The sequence below is a fragment of the Pyxicephalus adspersus genome, chromosome 3 (genome assembly GCF_032062135.1).
Source record: "Pyxicephalus adspersus chromosome 3, UCB_Pads_2.0, whole genome shotgun sequence".
Lineage (NCBI taxonomy): Eukaryota > Metazoa > Chordata > Amphibia > Anura > Pyxicephalidae > Pyxicephalus > Pyxicephalus adspersus.
This window is the reverse complement of record NC_092860.1, coordinates 78254905-78280070: the sequence shown is the minus strand read 5'-3', so window position 1 is coordinate 78280070 and position 25166 is coordinate 78254905. Positions and strand designations below refer to the sequence as shown.

Sequence of the window (25166 nt, the reverse complement as noted above, 5' to 3'; positions counted from 1 at the left end):
TGGTAAACTATAGAATGTATTCTGTACATAAAGACTGCAAGGCACACCATTTTTTGTTTATCCTATATCATTGCCTTTGATATTGTTTGAGCCTTGATCTCAGTGAAAGCTTTTGTGTTTTTAAATGTGGAGGTATTCAGTTATTTCATGTTTACTCCTTGATTCCCAGTTTTCTTAACAAATCTCTTGCTAAGCTCATTCTATACCTTAATCTAAATATGTCCTTTCTGTGTAAATTGTCTATATTTACATAAATCTGTCATTATGTAGGCTAATCAAATCCAATCAAATAAGTAACCATAAAAAGTTGAATATGACATTTACTAGAACACAACATACTCACATTGCTTGTAAAAATGTAACCTGCCTGGTAAAATTTACCATCAGGTTCCCAGTTAAGGCAGCATACACACATACATTTTTTGTCCCTTGAAACAATCTTTCATGATCATTTCCAGTGACGGAGAGTGATTGATGAATGAACAAGTGCTGTACACACAGCGTCCATTCTGTTTTATAGAGCGATTACACTCTCCTCCCTTGACTTGTATTGTGGATCCATGAACGAAGTTGGAAGACTGCTGTCAGATTCTGACCCGAGATGAGCACAACTGTTTATAGTTATCTAACATGTGTACATAGCCTACTAGGAAGTATATTTTGAATAAACAATCACCCTGAAGTTGCAAGCTGATAAAAATGCATACATGCACACTTAAAAATCTGGGTTATTTTTTTGTTACCAACACTACCTGGCCAAAAAAAGTCACCAAGCGAGTTATGATCCGGGGTTTCTTTGTTTGGTCAAGTGTAGGTCCAGCAACAATATGTGCCCAACAAATGATGTCAGCTCACTATATTTAATACCCAGTTTTTCAACAATGCATTTTTTGTCCCTGGCGTCACAGGCAAATTCCAAGACAACTTTCATCAAACTCAAATTGTGAAAGAGTGGTTTAAGGAGCATGAGACATCATTTTTACATAGGATTGGACACCATACCTTAACCTCATTGAGTAGTTTTGGAATGTGTTGAAGAACATTTTGCACAGCAATATAAATTCAAATGTACTTCCTTAGCATTATTGGGTGATAGGGACAGCTGTGTTACCAATTCTGGGAAGCAAAGCTATTATTATAACACATAACAGGAAGTTCTTCAGAGGGAAACACTTATGTTCTTTGCTGGGAAGCAGGCATTGTATAGGGTAGTTTACCCTCACTGTAATCTCATCTCTCTTTTATAAGCCACTTGGTATTTGTTTTGATTAATGCAACTGTCTGTCAAATAGGAAAGCAGAAGAGGACAGAGATGTTGTTTCTTACATAAATATAGAAAAGGGAAGGAATGTCCAATGTGCAGCCGGACAAGGCCAAGATAAGGGCAAGAGGTCTATGCCTGCACGGCAGCTATCCGGGAACCCAAAAGACCCGTTTGCAGGTATGTGTGCAATTACTATCCTAACTTGCAGTTTAAGAGTGTTTGCATTACACTGTATTTTGTACATAATTATATTAAAGGCATTCTGTCACAAAGCTTAGTTCATAGAGGCTTCCAATGGAAGCAGTCATTAATCCTTTCCTTATTTCTTTCAGCAAAATCTATTGTGCAGCTTTTGAGTTGTAGAATGGTTGCTTCCATCAAAGGCTTCCAAGACCAGCATTTAGTTCTTTGACAGTTTCTTTTTAAAGGTTTCAGCAGTAACAAGGTTTGCAAAAAACTAGCATTCACGTGTATATATGAAAAAGATGTCTCTTTGTGAATGTGGCTTTTAAATATTCAAAAAAGACACCGCTGTAAATTACAGTTATGACATTAAAATACAGATTATCAGTTTTCTCACATGTGCTCTGTTTAATCACACATCATATATTACACCCTGTACTACTTCCTGATTTATTTCTGCCTTGCTAGGTATGTTCCTGCTTTGCTAATCTCTACAAAACCTGTTTTGCTTTATCTTACACAGCTATAAGCAGCTTTTCATTTCTCCCTACTCAGCTGCTTTCTTTTTATCTGTATGTGGCCATTTTTTAACTTTTTCATCCTACTTTAGTTTGTTTTCTTGCTTTATACAAAGACACCTCCATTTCTTATACTCTTTTGATTGCACGTCATAAGTGTAATCCAGATAAGGGAATTCAACATCAGAAACATACATACAGAAAAAAATACAGTATTCCTCCTGGGTTCCCTATAGTGGTACTTATATTTATTTACAAGTAGTGGGTAGAAGCAAAGCTTGGGGCATCAACAAAAGAGACAGACCACACTTAGCTATACACATAAATCAAACAAAGCATTTTCCTCGCAATTACAATGCCTCTTCGGGGTATGCCCAGAGTAATAGAACATCTCACTGCAGTGCAGTGTGTGGGTACCATTTTACTCATTTCCCCAGCTGATGTTGCAAAGGTGATTGATAGAGATATCGGAATAACGTAGTTGGCACAATAATTTGGTTTTAAATGTAACTTGTGTTTTTAATGTACTGTATGTTGTTTCTAAATGCAAAGGGGAAGGTTTATAGTGGGTGGGGGGAATTGTTGGCTTGACTAGCATACATCCTAAAATTCTGTTTTTCTGCTTGAACAGAAGCAGTTTGTAGCAAATAAATGGTTCATGTTTATAGGTTTGTATCACTGTAACGTTTCCTTATGTGCAAATATTCCTTACCAAAACTACAATAGCATCATGCAAAGGTCCATCTGTGTGTATAGTTTCAATATCATCTTCAATGATGTACTCCCATTCCACACCAAGATCTATAAAAGATCGCGACTTAGCCTCTTCACCTTTTCCATTCAGAATGTAATGTCCTGTAGCCTGATTTTTAATGGCTTAAAAAACAAAAACGAAAAAAAAAAAAAACAATTATTATTACATCCTATTTACGACATGCTGTAATAATACACCTACGTTTAACAATGATAGACCAATGCAAAAACCATTATAGCTCTTTGTGATTTTTTTTTAATTTATGTATTTTTACAACATGTACAACTACTCTTGTGCTGATTCCTTCAGTGAGGGGGTGGCTATCTGTGGGCTTTAAGTAAGGAATGCATAATTTGCTTTTCTTTTCACTATATACAATAGCTTTGTTCTGAATATAAATGTTTTAGGTAGACAGAAATTGCATATTTATTTCTAGCTTAGGAAATATATTTTATATCCCGCAAATAATATAGAACTGAAGTCTACAGATAATAAAGCATAGGCTGCTCAAGCTTAGGGTAAATCCAAAAAGATAGGATGAATAGGAGAAAAAAAACTTTGATGCCATTGTACTGCTAAGTTTGCTACAGAAAAGGTATCTTGTTTTTCTTCAAATAATGCACATATTTTACACATAGTGAAAAGACCACAACTAGGTATTAAAGAGAGAATTTAGTGAATAGTGATGAATTATTTATACTTTGAATATCCTAAGGTTGTTAGCAGCTTTGATTTTGCAACTGTTATTTTTTTTAATAACCTGTAATAAATAGTTTATTAAAACTATATAGTTTGAGATCATAGGCACACCTTTTCAATGTATAGATCACACAAAGCTATTCATTTAAATACAAGTATTTTTGATTTAAAACCTGGCTGAGATTCACAGATTTAGCTGGGCAAATAAATGGGGAGAGAAGGGGAGTAAAAATGTACTCCCAATTATGGAGAAGAATCAGGGTGTCCTGGCAAAGTAACATAACCAATGTTCATCAGCAGCTTCTAGGAACTTGAATGAAGTGATGAATGAAAATGAATTTAAAGAAGCATATACTGAGAGTTTAATGACTCCAGCACACCAAGCAATGCAGTTTGAGATTACTTGTGAATGCATGATGTTTTTTTTGTTTGTTTGTAATCCAATGCATAGTACATGCATGGTTGTGCATGATTTTTGTAATTTTTGATTTTGCAAACAGTTATTTTTCCAATGTATTTCAGGAGTCAATGGACCCTTTTAGCTGCTAGAGAGAAAGAGGCTAAACCTCTGCATTTAGAAATGGCACGAAATGGCACTTTACAGAGCTGTGGAAATGTGAAATAGTATTTTATATAAACTTTAGAAGGGGTTCTCATACGAGTACCTCTTGAGGGCAGCAGAGTATCTTAACAATTATCTCCTTATTTCTTTTACAGATCAGCAAAAGAGTCGGTCAGTTTAACAAGCTGTACTTTGGCTACCATCTCTTCAGTTAGGAAAGTTGCAGTCAAAGTAAGCTGGCACAGAGCAGTGTGTCCTCAGATGCCTTAGAAACATTAGAGCTAGAAGAGTCATGGAACTTTAAAATGACCTGTTAGCCACATGCATTAGGACTGAATCATTATTATACTCTGACAGGATCCTGTTTACATATTTTGTAAGCATGTATATTTAGATAACACCACATAGTGTATGCAATGTTCTGCTTTACATTTTGCTGATGCATAATATTTTAAAAGATCATCCTGCTCAGTATCAGTAGTTTTGTAAGCAACATATCTGTATAATAAGATAGAAGTTGACATTCCCTAATTCCTGGACCAAATGTTATTGAACTATTACTGCAAATGATGCCACTACTCCAAAGAACTAATACTCAGGCCAAATTTCAGGGAATGGAAACTTCCATCGGAGGCCTCTCACACGGATTCCCTCTAATAAAATGCTTGTGGTATTAAGTTTGCACCACTCTTTTATCAGTTTTAGAAAGATACATTGGAGCAGTACAATACTTTACATCTGACAGATACTAACAAATAATCTCTATAAATGACACAATAATTTCAGTCCTTTCTTTACATTAATGGCAACCTTTAACTATCCTTTATATATAGAGATGATGAAGGAAATGTAAAGAATAACTAAAATGTACCACAGTAATTTGCAGAATATCACAATTTTTAACTATAGGAAGTAACAGTATTCCCGGCGGTAATAAAATTATTAGCTGGCAAAGTAGGCCTCAAACTAAATACATTATTCAGTATTAGATCTTTGAATATTTTATTCAGTTAAATGTTAGTTATATGTTTTTAATAATTACATACTATTTCACTGTGAAATTATACGGGAGAGTGTTACATTTGTACATTGTTTTTCACTAAAAGTTACACAGAATAAATTATACCCCTCTTTATCTACTATGCAGGCATCTGTAGAGTTTGACATGCAGTTGGTTAAGGTTAAGTGCAGTAAAGTTACAGTGAGGTTCACACAAGCTTCTGGCCTGGTGGAGAAAAAAGGAGTTCTACTGATTACTATTTCCTGACAAAGACAGGATGAAATCTAAGTATCTGTAAATAAATCTTTTATCTTGCTACAAGCAAAAGCAAAGCAATATCTATTTATTGAAGCAGTAATGGCTACCGTACCCTGCAGCACTACCAGGAACCAATAAAGCCCTGCAACAAATATTCCCAGAATTGCACAAATAAGTGCACATTTAACAAGCACCATATGCTAGTTTAACAGTCACCCACAATAGCAAATTTGTAATAACAAATTTTTAACTATTAGAGCAAATTCAGTCAACTGCTATGAGATACACCAAATGAAATAGTTATGGATAACTATAAATCAGTGGCAGTAAGGTTTACTTATAGGAAAGTATAAGAGAAAAATACTCTGTCACAATCATTTATCTTACAGCCTTGTTTATTATAATAAACCCTAATGTATTTATTTTAACATGCACATTACCAACACACAACGATTTGATGCTGGCTTTGTTCTGTGCATTGCCTGGATAAATACTGGGGAATGTAATCGAATTGTCTTTGAAAATCAATATGGAATTTTTTTTTACCTTGGTGTCATAAACTTCACTTTATAGATTTGTCTTTATCTGGATGGTGCAGGTTTGATGACTTTTTTTCCAGCTCAGACTTGACTTAAAGAAAATGTATCTTTGCTGCCTAAAAGTCTAAAAGGCAAGATCAATTAAAACTCCTGAAATTGGTACACAAACCAGTCTAATCTGTAGGAAGCTAAAATTCCAGTAAGGTCCACAGCACTTGGAGGCTTGTTCAGATCTATGCATTTGCAATTTCCTCATTTTTTGTTGCAGTTTTTAGGGTGAGTCAAATTGACATGTTATCATGTATTTACATGCATTTTTGGTGCATTTTAAAAAAGGGGGCTAAGCTATTAAAGGAAGTTTTCTTGTTATCACAGCTTTAAAATACATTAAAGTGCAGCCAATTACAAATCGATGTTGCGGTGGTACATGGTACCATCTTGATTGGACAAGTTTAAACCTGCTTGCTCTCGGGCAGGGGTGTCAAACTCTGGCCTGCGGGTCCTTTTTCTTTGGACCCCCAGGGAAGGTGAATTGCATCTGGCCTGCCTGCTACTACATATTGTAGCAGTGATGCCGCTACTACAATTCCCAGAATCACTCACATTACTGCCTGGCCCCGCTTCGTTGTTCTGTTGCATAGATGCAAGTAATGCCGGGAATTTTAGTCTCGGCATCACTTGTGTCTATGCGACAAGTAAGAGATCTCTGCCCCTCCCCGGCCCCCTCTCACACATCACAGGCGATCGCAAAGGCAAAGGCAAAAGCCCGACAAGTGAGCTGATTGAGTGTTGGGCGGCACCTCTTTGTTTCTGTGTGGGAAGGTTTTGTATCTGGTGAGAAGGAGAAAATTCTCACCAGCTACCCCTGATTTAGTCCTAAGTTTTGGATTTCGGCCCTCTGTGTGTTTTAGTTTGACATCCCTGCTTTGGGGGCTGTAAAACAGCGGGAATTTTACATAATATTTGGTGGGAGTGCTCCAAGGATAAAAGATTCTGGACACGGGTATACCAAATGGCATACACTATTGTGGGCCGCTCGTTTCCTAAGCGTCCTGTGGAGGTTTTTTTGAACTTGAAGCCATCGGTCTGCAACAATATTCAATTTAAATTGTTGACCTACCTGTTTACTTCAGCCAAAATGGTGCTAGCCAAGGCCTGGTGATCAGCAGTTCCCATGCTAAAGCAGGTTAAAAATAAAATGTCCTGGTTCTTATTGAATGAAAAGATGAGTACCTTACTAACTGATTCTTTACCTAAATTTCAGAGGATATGTATACCGTGGATTGAATACTATATGCCTATGGGATGGGACCATTAATTGCTGTCTGTATAGCTATAGATATGCTATTGACAAATTACACCAGTAGACTATATTAGCTGACTTGGAGACCTGCCTCCCTCCCCCTCACCCCTTCGTTTCTTTGTTGACCTGGTTTCGTGGTATCAATGTGGTCAATGTGGTCCTTTATGACTGCTGTGAGTATATGTACTTGAACTCTGCTATCATCATTCTATTTATTGCCAGCTTACTATTGTATTTGTTTATTATTTGTATGTCCAATAAAAATGAATTAAAACCAAAAAAAAAATCACTAAAATGCATTAAAGTACACAAGTATGGTCCTTTGAAGAAGGCTATACATCACGCTATATAGCAACTGGTGGTAAAAAAAATGCCCTGGCAATTTAAGATAAGATCCTGGCAAAATGTCCCAAAATACCAGTGTTTCAAACCTGCATATACTTAAAATGTATCTTTAAGAACTATTTTGAAGAGACACGATATAGATTTTGGATCTTAAATTAGTGTAAACTAGTTAACTGGCAGTGCATCTCAGTATTATTTAGCGAGTCACGGACCAAAAAAATCAAAGTGAAGTCAACTTCTGATCTGTATCCTTGTTACTGGTTTATGATCTTGAGGAAACTCAGAAAGTTTTTGGATCAGTGTGTCACTCAGGTAACTAGCAATTGCAGCAGAAAAGGTCAGAATTGGCAGCCTACATATTTCCATTGGTATATGTATCTTTACCCTCCTGAGTCCCAGGTGCTAATTTAAAAACAGCAGTAAAAGTGAATGATAAATGGAGTGCTTCTATTGGTTACATGTTGTAGCAGATGTGACAACATGAATAACAGCTGCCTTGGGGTCTGCATTTGGTCTCCACCGCATGGGGGTCTGTGTTTGGTTCCCATTACACTGAAGTCTAGAATAAGTTTGCCCATATTCAGAGCATCCTAAACGATAAAAGTGTGAAGAATATTTTTTTTAAATTATGTTTTAAAAGAAATATATATTTTTTAAAAATATTAAATGTAAATAAAATGAATTCATATGTCCCAACAATTACATTGGATGATTTAAATGAAAAAGTAGAGCCAAAAGGACAATAAAGCTCTTCTAAGGTTGAAGGGCTTTATGATTCCACATATTTACATGTTACATAAACGTTGTACTGTGATATTCTTTTAAACAGTGGACTTAGTTATATTTTGGGGTAAATATATAGAGCTGCACAAATGATGAAAGCATTGCAAACAAATTACTGAAAAAAGATTTTCTACTACTAAATGACAGCCCAATCTCTCCCAAACAAAATGCTGTAAAAATGTTAAGGTAGACTACAAAGAGATCTAGGGCAAAAAGGCCCTTAGTGGTTAAAGAAAAGAACTATCTAGCCACTGTATCATATAGGGAATAAAGCACAACTGTTGTCCATAGCAGTCAGTTTTCTCTTTCTGCCTGTTCTGAAAGAACAAACCTTGAAGTTTTATGGCTAAGTGCAGCACTTTCTGTTCTGTACTCCTGAATCTAATTTTGTTGTCTTTTGACATACTAAGAACACAGTAGACCTTACACGGAATGTGATGCCTATTTGAAAAAAGCCATAGTACATTCTAGTCTCCAGCACTGGACTTTTTTTATGTTTCGCAATGACACTGTTATTTACATTATAACAAAATGTACAGTAATATCTGGTTCCATCTGGTTTTGGTTTTGACTTTTTGTAATTCTGTGAACATTTTTACTCTTCCAGTAATTCCAAAACATAACATAAAAATGTCATTGTGTCAAAAAGTCATCAGTACTGTGGGAAAAGCAAGCAACTCAATGATCTTTTCCTATACATACAGTTCTTTAAAGGCAGTATGAGCAAGACTTCAAGCAATGTGCATGGGTGTCATTAACATGACACTTTGATTTGCAAAATTTGTTTTAATCATTATGTACAAGATGTTTGTAGTTTTTTTCTGTCTTTTAGGTCAATCAATTTTGGTAATCACATGCCTAGAGCCACCAGTGGGGGCAGAGGCAGCTATCAAGCACCTCTGTGCCCCCCTTCTCATGATCCCTTTGGGCTATGGGAGCTTTACACTTTTAACTCCTCCCACTTCTGCAAGGTTTGATAGTAGGTGGCAGGAGAAGAGGATTTTATGGCCATATTTGTGGCCTGATTAAGTCTCAATTGTTTTTTCTTTTACAGTCCTGCAAACATAGTTGAAATAAGCCTTCAAGAATAATTAGTGTAGTTTAGATAAAACATTGTAGTGACAATTCTCTTTGATTGGCACCATTTTGTCATTCCTATATGTTCTCAATATGCTGATGACATAATGATAACAAAGTTAATTAAAAGGCTCAGCAGGTACGCTAGTATTAATTTTGATAAATTGATAAAAGATTATGAATGACGATTCTTCTACTACTTACTGACTGGCACTAGAATATAACTGGCCCTGGAATGTCCATAGCACTGGGGTGTCTGGCACTGGAGTATCTGAGTATTTGTAGAATAGCAAGTATTTTGTTGGCAATATCTGAGTGATATTAGAGAGTTATTGTGTATTGCCAAAATGTCATTAGAATGTGTCTATTGCTGGCAATGATAAATGTCTGTCAGTTTTATGGGGCACATACAGAATTTGGTTTCAAATCTTTAGACATGTGACAGGGATGTAAATCCAGGCCCAAGGACAATCAAACTGAACCCCTGCCAGAGCAGATCATCATCATGACTATGTACAGCACTGCTAATGCTTAGTAATATAGCGTAGGAAAAAAACTGTGAATAAAGCAAACCTGTAATGAATAAAGGGGATCTCGCCTCTGGCTTTTATACTAACCCAATAAGTTTTTGGACACCTTTACACTAACTTGTGCATTACATGTGCCACACATTTCTAATAATCTACCATAGGGTAGCCACTATGACCCGCTTACCTTTCCTTTCCTTTTTTTTTTTTTAATTAATATATTTGTATATAAATATATTATATTTATTTTAATATTATTTTTATCATACTAAAATGTGGTTTTATTGCACTGATGTTCTGATGTGTTTGTTTTGGTCTTGATGCATGTTGGGGTGCCATTATAAATGAATGTCAAGATGCATACAGTGCACACAAGTGTGTACATGGCCTTTCTGAATGATTGGCCCTGAAGACACATGCAAATTGAAAAAGTGCATCTGCATATTTGTCAGTGACTAATGTATTGAAAGCTTGATAACCTGACAACTAGTATTTTGGGAAGAACTGGCAGTTTTGTACTATGCTATTTTTCTATATGTTATGAAGCCAATGTGACAATGTGTCAATCTATTTGACAATCTGGTGAATGATACCTATAAAGGATAATAGTCTGCCTACTTGGCAAAAAACATTTTTTAACCCTGCAAGCCCATTGTCACTTAACGTAGTAAATAAGGTAAGGCTTTGGTAGTAAATAAGGCTTTGCTGATGTCAAACATCAAGGTAACTTCAAAGCAAAATCATATTTTGTTTATATTTTTTATTTGTTTGCAGAAAATTGGGTATACTTTGCAAAGTATATTTCCCCAACATTTACAAAGAAAATTTAAGTTTTTCCTATAAGGTGATAACTCATTTCACTAAGTATATGGTCTAAGCACTAATAAATTAACCCCCATTATTTTACTAGTAAGTAGGTAAGAAAAAGTAATTCCTTTTTAAAGTAGAGAAGGGACAGCCTAGAACTTCTTTCAGTCTTTTATTTCTGTCCGTGTCCCTGTTGTAGACTAATCTCTACTTCTTATTCGGTGACACTGTTGTCAGCATGGCAGAAGGTGAGGGAAATCATCTTTAAACAAGCCCTGGATATAAGTAAAACTTGACAGTGGGTTCTGTCCCTCCCAAATTCAAGGCAAAAATATTTTCACCTAAATATATTCCTCAATATCTAGAAAAGATATACAGTAATTCCACTTCCCACTAAATACTCTTTTAAACCCAAAAAGTACCTTTACAATGCTGCTGTTAAGGTTGATATACTGCAGTCTTACTGAACAGTTTTTGATAGTTTATTTGAATTAAAGGCAGGGTATATTTGAAGGAGTAAATATACCCTGCTTTGAAAGTATTGGGTTCATCTAATACTTACAATCCTAAAGTGGAACACAGGTTAATTTTTTTATTTACATTTGCCTTTAAAGCCTTTTTATTTGTGAATTCTTTGTCATCTCAAATAGCACCAATTACACGTTGTAAGTGAGCAAAAGTAGCAGTGACATAAAACCAGGATATTATTACTGTGCTGCACATTCCCTGAGCAAAGAGCGGAGATGTAGGTGGGACTCAGTAAGTCCTTAAACTACAAACTGCCTGCAAAAAACAGGATACAAGATCAGTGATCCTGCACAAGTAGAGATAGCAGCAGTGACTGGTACTTATTACAGACTCCTAAGACTCCTAAGCAGATGAGTTCAGGAGTTGTTTCAATTTGAATTACTGAATAACTTATACAAAAAAATACTGATAAGAGATCAACAGTAAAGTAAAAATACATATGCTGGGTATATTTAGACAAGAGTGGGGCTGGCTAGTTATTTATTCAACTGGTATACAAAGAAAATAACCAAAAAGTTCTGTTTTCAATCTAAATGTTATCTTTAAGTTCTGAGAAGATGTTGTCAATTTGAAATAATCCAACATACTGTACATTTCTTTAAGTCTTCAATGAAAATTCTTTAATCTAAGTTTCCAGGTCTGAGTGCCTGAATTGTATGAAATGTAGAAAAATGAGGGCAGGTGGGAACTGATGATGTTAACTGTCTTGCTAAAATAGACTCATGGTACACCAGCAAGTTAGGTTTTTAAATAGTACAATGTTTTCAATGCAATGACCATTTAAACACAGATATAGAATACTTGCAATCAACTACTGTTATACAAATTACCAAGTTATCTTCTTCAGTAGCTCAAGCTTTAAACGTTTAGAATGGGTGAGCAAATGTATGGAAATACATTTGCTACTGGTCTGTGCAAAGCAGAGTTATGTGTCAGCGGCCATCATGGCTGCTGCTAAGCGGGTTCACCTTAACTGCTCTGCATTATTTTCTTTTTTGTGTTAGGAACCGGGCCAGTCTCCCCAAGTAAAAACACTTACCAAGAATATGAGGGGAAGCCTCGTCTTCTTGGATAAACACATGTCTAGCACCAGGGGGGATGTCAAACATCTTAAGATATCCTACATATGCGTTGTGTTCAAGCAGAGGGAAACAAAACAAAAACAGCACAGGTTAGTATAGTATTATATAAAGCCAAATAAACTGGAATCTCCTGGAGCTAAAAAAGAATAAGTTATGATTAGTTGCAAAATTGCATGTTAATAACTTAATTTTCCCTAAGGAAAATATAATGCCATTTGTTTTTTTCCATAACTATATGGAAAAATAACAGAGACAAAACATTTTTTTTTTCTTATGCTATGATAAGGACTTTGATGATAATTGTAGATCAGTATACAATATATTAAATTATTGTGTTTTTAACAATACCATAAACATAAGAAAATAAAACACTGTCCTTTATTTAATAATACATTTACAAACAGCAATGATGTGCAGTTGAATGTACCAACCAATCCACTTACACCAGTATTAAAGTCTGACCAGCGTAAGATGGTTTTTGACCTGGATACTTGCACTTTTGCTCTTTGTCCTATTAAAAAAGGGTTTTGTCTCCTCTGCAGAGAAGCTTGCTAGGATCTACTGGCATGTACAGTCTTCATCACAAACTTTCTGCAGTCTGTGATGCCACTTACCAACTGTATTTTTTGACCCTCTTGATTCAGTAAGGGAGATGTTTCGTGCTCCCTTAGGTAATGTGAATGCTCCTCTTGTTTTCCCTAAATAGACCATTTTAAATTAGTCCATTGGAAAAAAAACACTTCTTTCATTGACTGCTCTATATTTTTATAAATTAATAATGTTGGAAATGCTAGAAGGCATTGCATATATATGGGGATATGTATCAAATCTCAAATATTTTTTGTTCATCAAAGGCTCTTTCATACAGGTAAACAGTCAGGCAAGTCACAAAAAAGAAACAGTGTGAATTTTATTTAGGTGTAGTTTAACTTTACTCATTTTTTATTTTGGATGCAGTAGGGGAGGGTTCACTTCTTAGCAGGATATATACAGTCTTTATGGAAGGTTACCTTTAATCTTGGCAGGGGGTTTGTAGGGCATTTTACTATCTGCAACCTTTGTTGGTCTTTACCTAGTAACATTCAATGCAGTAGGTAAGACCCCAAGGTTAATAGGTTAATATTCTAAGCTTTTTAGCCATGTGGGAATGGCTGTAAAGTTTATTGATCCTGGTCTGCTCTACTGTCCCATTACTCTATGTTTTAATTACAGCTAATATAAAAATGACCACTGAAAAACCATATACTAAATGCTAAATAAAAAAAATATTTTAGATAAACTAGACACCAACTACATTATTTTGCCTTGGATTTGGGATTGAAATGTATGTACTGTGAATACTTAGGCATGAATGTAAAGGAATATTGTGATTACAAGACTCAGTTTATTGACAGTGTTTGCACATCTGGATCTCAGCAATACCCACACATTTATTATAATTAGTAAGTAGGTGGGTGTTAGAGTTACAGGAAGGGTTAATGGGGGCTAGTACTGGGGATACAGGAAATGCTAGTGTAATGGTTAATGTTAGGTTACAGTTAGTGTTAGGTAGGTTTTAGAGCAGGGTGCCAAAAACCACCTGCACCAATTTCCTAAACCTGAATGCTATTGTATAAAAGAAAGGCACATGACGGTCTATCTTATACTGAGACAGCTTTTACGAGTCAGACAGCAATGACTGATATGTGCATTTAAGCACATTTCTGTCCCCGTATAGTTGGAAGCAGCCTGAGGAACCAACATGGTTGTAAAAGTATATTATTGTTTCTCTTTTCAGGCATTATGTTTGTGTGGATCTAAAGCTGCACTTTCAGAACTGTGAGCTGGGTGGCATTGTTTAGTAAACGCAAGGTCTACTTAACTAAAAAAGATGACAAACGATTAGCAAGCAGCATATTCCACCCACATGATCCTAACTCAAACCTGATTTCTGACCACACCACCTTAATAACCTACATTTAAAATAGAGAACATAGCATTGAAAACCACTAATTCCTAAATTAGCCCAAGCTCCATAATTTGATACATATCTCCATGGCATTTTGAATGCATTAGCATGCAGTCTGAATGCCTTTAGCATTTTTGAAAAGACCTATTACAAATGTATTTAGAACTTAACTGTGTGTGTATTCTTTATTAGAGTAAGAGTCAATGAAATAATGTAAGTTATTAGAGGATACTTGCAAATTTCATTTTCCAGTAACTTGATTTCTTTTTGGCACCGCTTGCTTAATTGTTTCCCTGTTGAAAGAGGCCATTAAACTGTTTAATGACTGTATTGCCAGCACAAATATAACGCTGCAACTTCCTGGATTAACAGGGGTACAACAATGTTTTAGCATTACAACAAAAATATTGTAAAAAAGTCCACAAGATCTGAAATAAATCAGGTGAATAAAGTCAGTACATCTCTTCAATAAATGCACATTTCCCAATGTCCCTATATAAATGCTGAAAGTACAGAAAAACAACAGAGGATCCTGTCAGAAAACAAGTAACAAATCAAGCACAGATGACAACCACCTGGGATTCCATTGCTGCAAAGGCAGAGATTTTTATTCAATATAGGAATCTAGGATCCCAATGGTTTTCTGGAAGACCGCATTTTACTGTACTTGCCGTGTTTTAAACAGACTAAACATGGCCAAAAGTGCATGTATTGCAAATATGTATTGACATTTGACATAACCAAACATTGCTCTGATCATGGTAGAAGTCATGTAAAGTGCATGCTGACGAAAAGCAGCAAAGGCAATTTGTATTCTTTCAAGTATTATATTTACCAAAATAGGATGCAAATGCAGTCTCTTTTGGAGTTATGCTGAATGTTAAAGTACAAGAAAGCTATTTTCTTTGCTGTCAATGCAGACGTTGATGAAAAGTAACTTTGATTTTCTTTTACAGCCAACCGAGTTTCCTTTTTTTGTTGACCAATGACTTGTTTTATCATATCAGTCAGACAACATCTTAGCAATATAGTAAACGTTATACAAGTCTGGACTGTACCTGTCTTCTTTGGTGTTCTTGTAAATGTTCCCTTCACAGTTCTGCAATGAGAATTATCTCCTCCACACACCCCACACTTATCTTCCACTTTATTAGATCCAATTTCCTTGTCACAGCCAACTTTCTGAAATACAGAAAAGTGTAAGCCAAACAGAATTGCTAATATATCATGATACACTGAAAGGGATAGAGGTACCATTACTAATTTACAAATCCAACATTTTGGAGATTGGTTTATCACCTATGAAGTAGATTGTGTTATGGAACTGGCTTAATTTATATCTATTATCAACTGATGTTCATGCATATTCACTGTTTAACATTTGTTAGCTGTCATCAAGAAAGAATATTCTCCCAGTGATCTGAATTTTTTTTAATAATATTTAAATAAAAAGGTAAGCAAATGGTTTTTTAGAAACAGAATAGGGGAAAGTAAGGAAAACAACAATTAACAACAATTTTAATAAAACTGTGAATCTGACATTCAGTAAAAAGAGAATCGGTCATATAGAGAATTACCTGCAGAGAATGTTTGCTGATTCCCAGTATACACCTCAAACAAACCTCTTGGTTATGAATTGTTGTAAATAGTGATGAGCAAGTTCAAAACAAATTCCATAACTGAATATTCACCCAACCACCAACATAAAACCTGGAGACTGTGTCACTTTCATGTTTCATTCACTCTGACAAAAGGTCAATTTTCTAATGTATAAAGAAGACAAGACACACATTCCTGTTCTGGTCTTTATGACATAATTGTCCTAATGTCTTGTGAACTGTAAACAAACACATTCATTATTAATACCAACGCCGGACATTTTCTTTCCTGAGATGTATGGCAAGTAACATCGCCAAAGATTCAATTCAATTCACCAGGGAGAAGGAATGGAAACTAACATCACACAATAGTAAAAGAACTGGTATCATTAACCACATATGAAGGTAATATCTGAAACAGCTTTCTGAATATTTTAATACAAGTCCAATCTAAATAAAGAAATGTAGGAAAACTTACTACACATTCTCCTCTCACACATATGCTATATGGGTCCTTGTAGGAGCAGCGGGTCCCATCATGTGCAAGCTGCTTCATTGATGCAATATCTCCCGTTTGTTTGGACTGGCAATAGAGTTGGCATCTTTTATTGGCTGCAAGATATGAACAGATTATTTAAAAAAATAGCATAGAGGATTTTCAAATACATAGACATAGATATATGTCTTTTTAAACAAAAGGTTGATAAAAAAATGAATTGCCAAAATTTGATTTTAAAACCACAAACACATCAGACAGTAGTAGTTCTTAATAGTTCTTTCCAAGTGCAATACTAACAATTATCCAATATGCACTGGTCTGACTTCAGCCCAGTAAATTCTGATTGATGACAATTAGGTAATGCACCTAATGTGAACCAATTTAATTAATAATCTGAATCTCTACTCTAAAAATGTTTATGGAAAATACAAAGGTACTTTACCTGTTAAGACATGTTATTACAAACACTATTCAGAGTCAATAAGCTTTTGCCATTAGGCTATACTAACAAAGATTCCACTGATGTGTACTGTGCTGTTAGGGTCTTTAGAGAATTTTGACACTTAATCGATTCTTCTTTTTGAATCATCTATGGCTAACTATTCTTACTATTATTCCCAGTGCAGCTATTTGCACTTATGTTGATATTAGTCCAGATTGATTCTTCTCTTGTTTTTTGACAATTCTTCTTTCCAATAGTCTATTTTAAATTTTAAATTTTGTCCCCTTCTAGAAGTTTCGTTTCTTCTTGTGTGTGTGCATTGGAAATGATAAATATAACATCTAACATAACAATAATAAGGGTATCAGTCTATCATACCATAATAATAAGGTCACCTACTATTGCTTACTGAACAGATAAAAAAGTGTAGGGATCTTGAAGTGAAAATCCCCAAGAGAGATTCTTGGAAGTACAGATTTTATAACATAGTCATCATATAAACTTAAATTAAAAGCTCAGTTTCAACAGCATGGGAAAAATGGCATAGTTGGATTCTTTCCAAGTTCTGCAAATCATTAATTCACTAAATAGGACAAATAATATGTAGTTATACTTTGTAGTTAATAAGTAATACTTCAGTTATACTCCCCAAAAACAGATAATTAGATAAACTCAGCTATGTAAAAGGTTAACTCCCTCCATTCTCCCATTAAAATCTATTTGTAATACTAACTTAGCTTTGTTTTATAAGTCTATGGTATAACTAAACAAATATTATCATACTTTGAATTTTCAGACCAACTTTGTCCAAATGAGCTTACTAGCTTAATGTTTAGAAGATTTGTTTAACTATTTGAGTAGATTTTTAATGCAGAGAGCAGCTCATAAAAGAGAAGGAACACCTAAAACACACACACATATTACACAATGGCTTAAACATTTTTGGTTTGCAATCGATTGTTATAGTGTAATTCTGTTCATATCCTTTAAGTAAAATAGGTAGTAAAAAATACTCAATCACATGCAATGAAATCCAAAATAAATTGCCCAGGTATTAAGTGATGCTTATCTGACTGATCCGAACCCCACCGCTGTATCACAACCTGTTTATTGTCTCTGGCCATGTCATTCACAGCAACAAGGGGATTACCTGTGTATGACTTCTGACTCTGTATTCTGGACTTGTCTCTGTTGGAATCTCCTGTACTGTATTTTTTGTGGGCTCCTGATCCTCTGTAAGTTCTTGCCCAGACACCATCCTTTGCGTACAAGTCCTGATGGCAACTATGTGCTGGGACAGCATAACTAGTGTAACAAGGCTGAGCGGGGACTTACTAAAGGTTAAGAGTGTGAAATAGTTCGGGGAACTGATGTCTGGTGAGCACTGGTGCCAGACCAGGGCCTTACACCATGATTGGATGGTTGAAGCAAGAGCTTTGCCTCAATCACTAAGCTAAGTGATATATCCTGTGTTAATCCATTTTGCTACAAATCCTATATTACTATTATAACCCACACCAGTAATGTTTTGCAAATATATATTTTTTTAAACTTATACAAACATCCAGTAATAGAGATAAATGTTTAAAAAACAAAACATATTAGCTTACTATCAGGATGTTCATATGGAAGCCAATTATGTTTTAGATTCTGAAATTCAAAGTGGGAGTTCTTCTGCTGACATTGCTGTGCTCTAAAGTCTTCAAAGTGCTTAGGACATTCATCAGTGTTACACAACTGATACTCATAGTTCAATCCAATGCAGTCTTGGCCACCATTCACTGGCCTAAAAAAAAACAAAGAACATTATCCAAAATATATTGAGTAATATTAACAATTACAAAACATAGGAATGCAGCAACATTTTGTAAAAAAAAACATGCTTTTCTTGAAATAAACTACAACCACATTTTTACCCTAACCATAGTTTATTAATTTCTAAGTGTTGTTAACATTTGCTTGAAGAATTGTAGAAGTCAGAGGAGTCTCGATTTACAGTGAACCTGTGTCAAGACTACACATACTAAAGTATTTACATATTCTGACAAACCAGAAAACACCTTATTACAAGCCCCAATTCATTCTTGTATCTGTTAGCATGGAGAGAAATTTGTTTTCAAAGTCCACTGAAATTTTAGCTGTTTTCCTAATGTTGGAACACAGTTGGTGTTCCTATTCTGTAAGAAGCCAATTATAACCCTTATCTAGTCTGTTGTGATATTTCAGGATCTTTGAGCAGGAATAACGTCAAGTGTATGTAAATTAAAACATTTTTAGATAATGGAAGTTAGGATTATGCCCAATTTTATTGGTCTCTGTGTACCCGCTGGGGAGAACTACCCCCTTTATTTGTCCAGGCAACCATTGTCACTGAAATAGAAAGGGAAAACTTGACATTTAGGACTGTTTTTATAAAACAAAGAATCAAACATTCCCTCAAACAATTTTAGATTCCTTGTTTTTTAAATATTTTAGTTGCCATCTGAACAACAGATGCTGGACAATTCTCTAATAGGGACACCTGTTCTGAGGACAAACCTCTGGGATACAAATGTAATTCACTTTGTAGTGATTTCCTCTGATTTCCTGTGGCATGTTAAGGACAGGAAGTGACATCACATAGGATAAAGAGGGCAAAGAAAAGCCTCAAAAGGCTTAGTTTTATCACAATACAAAACAATACACAAACATTTGGCTGGACTTTACATTCACATTAAAGGCAGCTACAGATGTCAAGGAAGGAATGTTTTAAACTTCTTTCACTGATTGTTATGAATATGTAAACACTGTACATACTAGCTGCTAAATTTCTGTTCTGATCTTGTTTTTTTCTATTGCTTTTTGAGTTACAGAACTGGAAAAGGTATGCAGATCAGGATTTCTGATTTTACTCTAACTGTACCGGTTGCATGTTTGCTCATGGTAATCTGAATTTAAAGGTACTGAAGACATTCAGGTGCCATTTTCAAGGGAGGCAGTCAGTGGCACTTGGAAAAGATATTCCAGTGATAAATATCCTGTACTTATGTTTTCTTTTTTCTATGGCGAGTGTACACGAATTTTGGACATGCCATTTAGACTGGCACATACACATGCCACATTCTGGGGCCTACCTAACAGAAACAGGGGTACAAAACAATATTATTTAGTTCAATGCACAAAATAAACCAACTATGCACACTGATTATCACTGTACAATCAGGTGGATAGGTGAAATGTAGTATCTGTACCATTACCAGTAGTACCATATTAGTATATTTCTTCTCCTTTTCTTTTGTTTTAGCTTATTAGTTGCAATATGATTTAGTAAATCACTTCCAAAATGATCATAAGGATTTTTAATTAAATTGTTTAATCATTTATGCAATAATGAGAATTGTGCATACTGAAACATTTGAGAAATGTGGCAGCCACATTTACTTTTATCTCTGCTGCAGAAAAATTCCCACATTGAAAAGTTCAAGATCCTAGTTTCAAAAATGCAATTACAAAACTCAATTATATAATCTTACCTTCAATGCCTGTATGAGGATGTAAAAATCTAGGCATGAGGCGTTAGCTTTATATTAATTAATAGCTCTGAATGAATTACCATATTTACTGTGTGTACTTGCAGGCTAATTTATTTCATACCTAATTAATCTGTGCAAATTTAAATATGTACAAAAGAATATGTGAATTAATTTATTGGTTGATTTTATGTTGAAAATAACATTGCTTGTGCACAAGCTGCATTTATAAAGTGGCATAAAAGGAAAAGGTGAAACTGATTAGTTCAGTTATAATCAAATTAGCAAAAAAAGTACTTGAAATACTAGTAAAGTACTTGAAATACTAAAAATGCAATTGCATTTTGAATACCATCTAATGTAATTAAAACTAGCAAGCTGTCAAATTATGCACAGTTGGAGACCCAAAACTCAATATATGAAATATTATATAGTATCTGAAGTGTAACCAATGGAAATGTTGCAAAAGGGATAAACAATAAACTATGGAAGCATCCTTAAAAAACATGTTAATGTCAAGTTTTAAACACATACATTACACAAATATCCTTACATTGGATTATTGCACTGACGTGTTCTAAATCGGACTCCGATACCACACGTTCTTGAACAGGATCCAAATTTTGACCATGCTCCCCAGTTGCCATCTTGTTTGACTTGGTTAGTGGTTCTCCACATACAGTGACCCTTGTAGCACCACTAAATAAAGAACATAACACATAAATATGATGCAATATATGCATATGTCAACAGTTATCAATATACAAAAACACTTTCTATGCGTGTGTCAAAAATATTATTAATAGAAAGTTTTAATACATAAACAGATAAGTATAGCGGTCAAGAGGGCCTGCAAGTTTTACAATCAGACACTTGTGGAGGTTTGTGTTTGCTTAAGACTCCTAAATGTCTGCAACACTTTTTAAAAAAAACGCTTTTTTGTTTTTCAAATTTGTGTGGTCTTATGTTCAGATTTGTAGTCCTTACTAGGTGCTGGTATACCCCACTGAAAGTATTTTACTATTCTAGAAAGCAGAGCATAGTCCAAATTGTGCTGCCAGGTACCCTTAAATGATTTAAAAGCATGGGTGTGCTATACCATTTACTTGTAAACTGTAAAATGAAAGCCTGCAAAATCAATAAACCAAACAGTTACCAGCTTCGTTTTAGCCAATATGGAAATCCATGTAAAAATTCTAATAAAATTGTAAGATGTCATATAATTAATCCTTGTAAAAATATGAATATCCACATAATTAATAGCAATAAAAATACCATCTAATATTGGCAGGAAAAAACTCCAATAAAGCAGCAGGAGTCTGTATTTGGCAGGTGAAATGTGCTGCTAAAGCCACCATCACTATGTCATTTTAGTTAAAAGTTTGTTATTTTAGGATGGTATCTGAAAAGTGGTTGCTTATGTGGAATGACACTAACAGCAGCTGAGCCAAAAAGGAATATATTTTAACATTGTTACTGGAATGCAAAGAACTATATATAAAGTGGCCAACCTATACTGGTCTGGAGGCCAGCCACTGTGAGTGAGATTTAGTGACTGGGCAAAGGACACAATTTTGTATCAAGTATTTTTCATTCCACATGTTACTGATACAAATAAAATGATTTGTTTGAACAATAATGATAATTACAGTGTTTCATTTAAAATAGGGTAATGAATTTAGCTTGAGGGAGAAAAGCAGCTGATATACCCACCTCCTCTCTGAATCTGTTTTTCACAGACTTCCTAATTAAACAAAGCTGCCCTGCTTCTCTTCCAGGTAAATGACACTCAGTAGTGTTGGTCAAATATCTCACCATTCCATTCAACAGCTATTCCTGAGTTCTTGGATAGAGAAATTCTATCCAGGAACACATACTACAGGACTGCAACAGCGATCCTGATTGCTGTTGCTAGTAGTATGTGGTCTTGGATAGAGTTTCTCTATCCAAGGACACAGGACACTAGATGTGATGAATGGGGAAAATTGTCCCCATTCAACCCCTAGTGCCCGGGGATCACCTGCAATTCCACTACGATCTCCCGGAGACTACAGGTTAATTAACCTATAGTGCCCCGGGGAACGCCTGAAGTCACAGCTGTGACCGCAAAGTTCCCACGGTCATGTGACCGTGGGAACTGAACTGCAGATGAACTCTGCAGTTCCACCACGATCCCCAGGGCACTACAGGTTAATTAACCTGTAGTGCCCTGGGGATCGCACACTCTTTTCAATAATTGCAGACTCTGCTGCAATCATTGAGAAGATGCTTGGCAAGTATCTCTTACTCTGTAACACGCACAGTAGTATGATACATTTCATACATTTTTCTGGCAGTGGATAAAAGAAAAATGTAACAAATGTATCATATTATTACTGTGCTGGAAAGTGTGTTACAGAGTAAAGCTGCGTACACACGTCAGATTTTTCTCGGCCGATAATCGGCAAGATCGACAATCGTGAAAGATCCTTTACAACGACAAAAATTGCACGTGTGTACGCAGCTTAAGAGATATGTCATTGTAGGATAACCTGTAAAACAGAAAAAATTAGGTAAATAAACACAAACACTCAATAAAGTAACAATTACTATAACTATTTTTATTTTTTCACATTTTTTTATCCGAATTTTTACTGTCAAAGCTCTTTTTTTTTCGGGTCAGGTCTACCCGAATTTGAACAGCCATTTTTGGGTTGAATATAAGGGCAACCCGAATTCGAACACCAACACTAACACTCAGCATCATTCAACCCAGTTCCTGTGAGCGCAGTGCTTCAAGACTCTGTTCTCCGACTGGACTCGCAGAATAATGCAAGAGAGCAGAGCTTAGTCAGTAGCCTGCATCATTGCCTTGAGCTTTCAGGGTCAATCCACCAAAGCACAGAGGCATTGTTGACCTCTCCTGAAAGTGCTAGTTGCTAGACTGTAATGCTCATCTCCTTGCATCAGTGCAATCACTCCTTTTGAATGAATGACCCATAAAAAATATAAAGATATGAACTTTTGGCTTTTCTGCAAACAGCCTGATCTGTATAATTTTTCTAGGTTATCGACATAAAGTCAATTACAATAAAGCTAGTAGGAAAACATAACAATAACAACCAAACAGCTAACATTTCCAGAAGTAAGTTCAAATTGCAGCAAACCAAAGTCGCAGGTGTACCTAATGAAAAAGCAGCTCCTGCACCAGACCCTACAGCATGGTAACACAGGGCCAGGGGAGGGGAAAGTTTTTTTTACTCTGCCTTTCATATGATTTCCCCTCCATCCCATGCAGATAAATCCATCCCACTATATATTGGAAATAGTTTTCTCTAGCCCTGCATCCTTGAAAACCACCTTTAACCACCCTAATTTTACCTTACTTATTGGCTCAAATGTGTAATAAAAACTTTAAAGAGCTTTCCATTGTCTCTCTGACATTACAGTAAAAGTAACATTTTCAGTTTCTTTCATTTAAATTCAGGATATTATTAGAGTACAAAAATTCTAATTACAATTCTAAAATGTGTACAAATAATTATGTTTAACACACAGAGGGAGATTTTAGATCCGGGTGAGCCATAGCATTCGGAAGACCAGCAATTTGCTAGGCTCCAAGGAGCTGTCAGTCGTGCAGTTTTACAATGCAGGTCCGAAAGAAACTGAATATTTTTGGCTAGAAGGTTAGCATACAAAGATCTTCTTCTATCAATTCATATTTACTTGAAGAAATAGGAAGACAATTCTGACCAAAATCATTTTCTAGTTTCAAGTGTTGCCTTGAGCATAGCTGTGGCGGCCTTTGTTTGGAATGAAGGGAATAGGAGAAGTATTTGAGTAAAATGATGGTTATCTTTGTAACACTGATGTTTTGTGATGTTCCTGCAGTATAGTCATTAGAAACCACTGTTAACTTTAAAGACCTATGCAATGGAGCTAAATGCTCGCATGAGAACTGCAAGTGTAAGTATAGTTGTAAACATAGACTGTCATTTTCAAGTAATGGATTCAATTGCACTTCATGTTTATCATTAAAAAAACAATCAATGCAAAAGCATAAATAATATAAATAATGACATTAAAAAGGTTGAATTTAATTTACCCACATATTCATCATACCAATAGTAACTTACTTTTCCAGGAGCACATTCTGTCCCATCAAGAGGAGGACCTTTCTTGGTCTTACAAAAGTATGGGTTATCTGGGTGGCTACACCACAATTGTTTGCAGGGGTCAAATGTACGGAACTGAAAAAATAAAAAAACACATATCATTAACTCTAAATAACCAAAAGTGCTTTTAACAGAAACAGCTTTCAAAAAATAAATATATAAACCACACATGTAACATATGTATAGCGTACAGCTGTGCACATTTTGTAGCCCACACCAAAGTCAAAGCGGCACTGTTCATCCATGGAATAGTTAATTCCCGGGAGGTCTGGAAGTTTCGGCCAGTCGTGCTCAAATGGGTCATCCAGAAGACAATCATACAAACTGAAAAACATACAAATATAATTGGTAATCAATTTATTACTACAAGCAAAACATTTTGATTACAAATTGTATTTACTCATTTTAGGTATTATTATATGTAAAATGTATTATTTTGTTTGGTCACTCTAGGGATTCAGCTCTGCCTGAAAAACCCTGTAAAACAAAGAAGGTAAACCCCTATTTTCCTGTTCAGCTTTGCGGCTGCATTGGTTTCCTCTACACCTCAGGCTTGCTAGATTTTATGGAGGCTCTGTAGAACCAGAATTCATCTGTAAACATTGGCAAGGTGAGATATGGAGATTAAAGTCTTAAAGGTCTTGTGATATTTTGCAAAGTGTACATGAAGAAGGAGTGAGAAAAAGGCAGGGGAGGGGGATCGGAGTTGATGGAAACAAAATAGGATCATTGAGATGGAAAAATGAGAAAGAATGAGGAATATTCTGAACGGGTCATGAACTATAAA

The 25166-nt window shown here is 35.4% G+C and overlaps 1 protein-coding gene across 2 annotated transcripts in view; it reads right to left on the bottom strand.

Annotated features, from left to right (window-relative positions):
* Window positions 1-25166, bottom strand: part of ADAMTS3 (ADAM metallopeptidase with thrombospondin type 1 motif 3) — a 130377-nt gene that overhangs the window by 17729 nt on the left and 87482 nt on the right. Inside the window, exons 12-20 of one of the 2 annotated variants that reach the window (XM_072405353.1) lie at window positions 24571-24703; window positions 24341-24454; window positions 20779-20924; window positions 18327-18502; window positions 16254-16387; window positions 15236-15359; window positions 12844-12927; window positions 12187-12267; window positions 2678-2841 (exon numbers count right to left, since the gene is read on the bottom strand). In XM_072405353.1, coding sequence (XP_072261454.1) covers window positions 2678-2841; window positions 12187-12267; window positions 12844-12927; window positions 15236-15359; window positions 16254-16387; window positions 18327-18502; window positions 20779-20924; window positions 24341-24454; window positions 24571-24703 — 1156 coding nt within the window. The remainder of the gene's footprint in view (window positions 1-2677; window positions 2842-12186; window positions 12268-12843; window positions 12928-15235; window positions 15360-16253; window positions 16388-18326; window positions 18503-20778; window positions 20925-24340; window positions 24455-24570; window positions 24704-25166) is intronic. The other variant, XM_072405354.1, reaches the window with a different exon arrangement.